The sequence below is a fragment of the Mandrillus leucophaeus genome, unplaced genomic scaffold (genome assembly GCF_000951045.1).
Source record: "Mandrillus leucophaeus isolate KB7577 unplaced genomic scaffold, Mleu.le_1.0 Scaffold274, whole genome shotgun sequence".
In the NCBI taxonomy this organism is placed as follows: Eukaryota; Metazoa; Chordata; class Mammalia; order Primates; family Cercopithecidae; genus Mandrillus; species Mandrillus leucophaeus.
In genome coordinates, this window is record NW_012102854.1 from 1,500,395 (window position 1) to 1,502,595 (window position 2,201).

A 2,201-nucleotide genomic window follows, 5' to 3' on the forward strand; every position below is an offset into this window, starting at 1 on the left:
AGACAGGGCCTTGCTTTGTCACCCAGGCTGGAGTGCAATAGTGTGATCTCGGCTCACTGCAACCTCCGCCTCCCGGGTTCAAGTGATTCTTCTGCCTCAGCCTCCGGAGTGGCTGGGATTACAGATGTGCACCACCACGCCTGGCTGATTTTTGTATTTTTGTAGAGATGGGGTCTCACCATTTTGGCCAGACTGATCTCGAACTTCTGACCTCAGGTGATCTGCCCGCCTCGGCCTCCCAAAGTGCTGGGAATACAGGCGTGAGCCACTATGCCCAGCCTAGAACAGTTCTTGTTCACTCTCCCTTGACCCAGAAAAAGAACAAACTCATTCATTCATTATTAATTAATTAATTAATTTATTTATTTATTGACTATCTAGTATGTGCTCAGCCCCATGCTGGGTGATGATGGGGACAGTAAAGTGACCGTGACAGAACTCTCATGGCAATCAAGGCTTCCAGAGCTCAAACGGCAATCACAAACTGTTCAGCAAGAATGGCGACGCCTGCCATGAAGGAGGAGCTCAGAGAGCTACAGGAGAGGTGTCTGTGAATGTGAGATGGGATCATGGAAAGGTCCCTTGAAAGTTGGGCAAGAACCAGCCAAGTGGAGTGAGGTCAAGGCTAAAGATACGTGCACACAAGCCCTGGGGTTTCAGGGCACACCCGAGGCACAGGAACCTGGAAAAAGATATTGGAAGTGGAAGCAGGTAAGGGCTAGGGAGGCTGGGAGGGCAGACATGAGGCAACCATCCAGGCCCCAGCGGAGGAAGCAGGAGGAGGATGCAGAGGAGGCCGGGGTGTGTATGCTGCCTTCCCGTCTTGTCCCTCAGAGCGTGGTGTAGAAATACATGGCAATCAGCATGACTGGGAGCTGGCGAGGAGGCAGAGAGATGAGGGCGCTCCACCCCCCCCACCCTCAGCCCACCCAGCCTGTGGGCTCCCCGCCTCTCACCGTCCACATCAGGATGGCAAACCCAAACCACGAGATGCCCCACGTGTAGCTGTCGATGGCATGGCCGATGTGCTCAAAGCAGCCCTGGGCAGGGGGATGGGGGAGGTTTGAGAAGACGCCCATAAGGGTGGCTGCAGAAGGCGAGAGTCACTGTGCGCCCTTGGGAAAGTCACCGCCTTTCCTGAGCCTTGGTTTTCTCACCTGTGCAGTGGGGACCATGGCACTGTTCACCTCCTCGGGTGGTTTTGGGGCCCCAGGGAGCTGATGTTGAACCCAGGCCCTGCAAAGTAGGTGCCGCCTTGCTGATGGCTATGACAGTCTGAGGGTGATTTTGCTCTTACGGCTGGCTTTCTTTTTTTTTTTTGGAGACAGAGTCTCGCTCTGTCGCCCAGGCTGCAGTGCAGTGGTGTGATCTCGGCTCACTGCAACCTTTGCCTCCCGCGTTCAAGCGATTCTCCTGCCTCAGCCTCCTGAGTAGCTGGGATTACAGGCATGCACCACTACGCCCGGCTAATTTTTGTATTTTTAGTAGAGACGGGGTTTCACCATGTTGGTCAGGCTGGTCTTGAATTCCTGATCTCGTGACCCGCCCATCTTGGCCTCCCAAAGTGCTGGGTGAAATTACAGGTATGAGCCACCGCGCGCGCCCGGGCCTTGTGTTTTTTGTTTGTTTGGTTGGTTTTTTTTTGTTTTTTTTTTAAGTCTCTTGCCTTTTATTAAGTCTCTTGCCTAGGCTAGAGTGCAGTGGCACCATCACAGCTCACTGCAGCCTTGACCTCCTAGACTCAAACGATCCTCCTGCCTTAGCCTCCCCAGTAGCTGGGATTATAGGCACGCACCACCATGCCTGGTTAATTTTCTGTACTTTTTTATAGAGACGGGGTCTTAATATGTTGCCCAGGCTGGTCTTGAGCTCCTGACTTCAAGTGATCCTCCTGCCTTGGCCTCCCAAAGTACTGGGATTACAGGCTTGAGCCACCGTGCCTAGCTCTATTGTTTTGTTTGATGTTTTGCTTTGTTTTGTTTTGTTTGAGACGGAGTTTCGCTCTGTCGCCCAGGCTGGGGTGCAGTGGCACAATCTCATCTGACTGCAACCTTCACCTCCAGGATTCAAGTGATTCTCCTACCTCAGCCTCCCGAGTAGTTGGGATTACAGGCATGTGCTACTGCTCTGGGCTAGTTTTTGCATTTTTAGTAGAGATGGATTTTTGCTATGTTGGTCAGGCTGGTCTTGAACCCCTGACC

The 2,201-nt window shown here is 52.8% G+C and overlaps 1 protein-coding gene across 1 annotated transcript in view; it reads right to left on the reverse strand.

The window, feature by feature from the left end:
* Nucleotides 1–330: 330 nt before the first annotated feature.
* Nucleotides 331–2,201, reverse strand: part of UPK1A (uroplakin 1A) — an 18,445-nt gene continuing 16,574 nt past the window's right edge. Inside the window, exons 6-8 of the mRNA XM_011984858.1 lie at nucleotides 957–1,040; nucleotides 625–875; nucleotides 331–593 (exon numbers count right to left, since the gene is read on the reverse strand). Of these exons, the coding sequence (XP_011840248.1) occupies nucleotides 831–875; nucleotides 957–1,040 (129 nt within the window). The 3' untranslated portion in view covers nucleotides 331–593; nucleotides 625–830. The remainder of the gene's footprint in view (nucleotides 594–624; nucleotides 876–956; nucleotides 1,041–2,201) is intronic.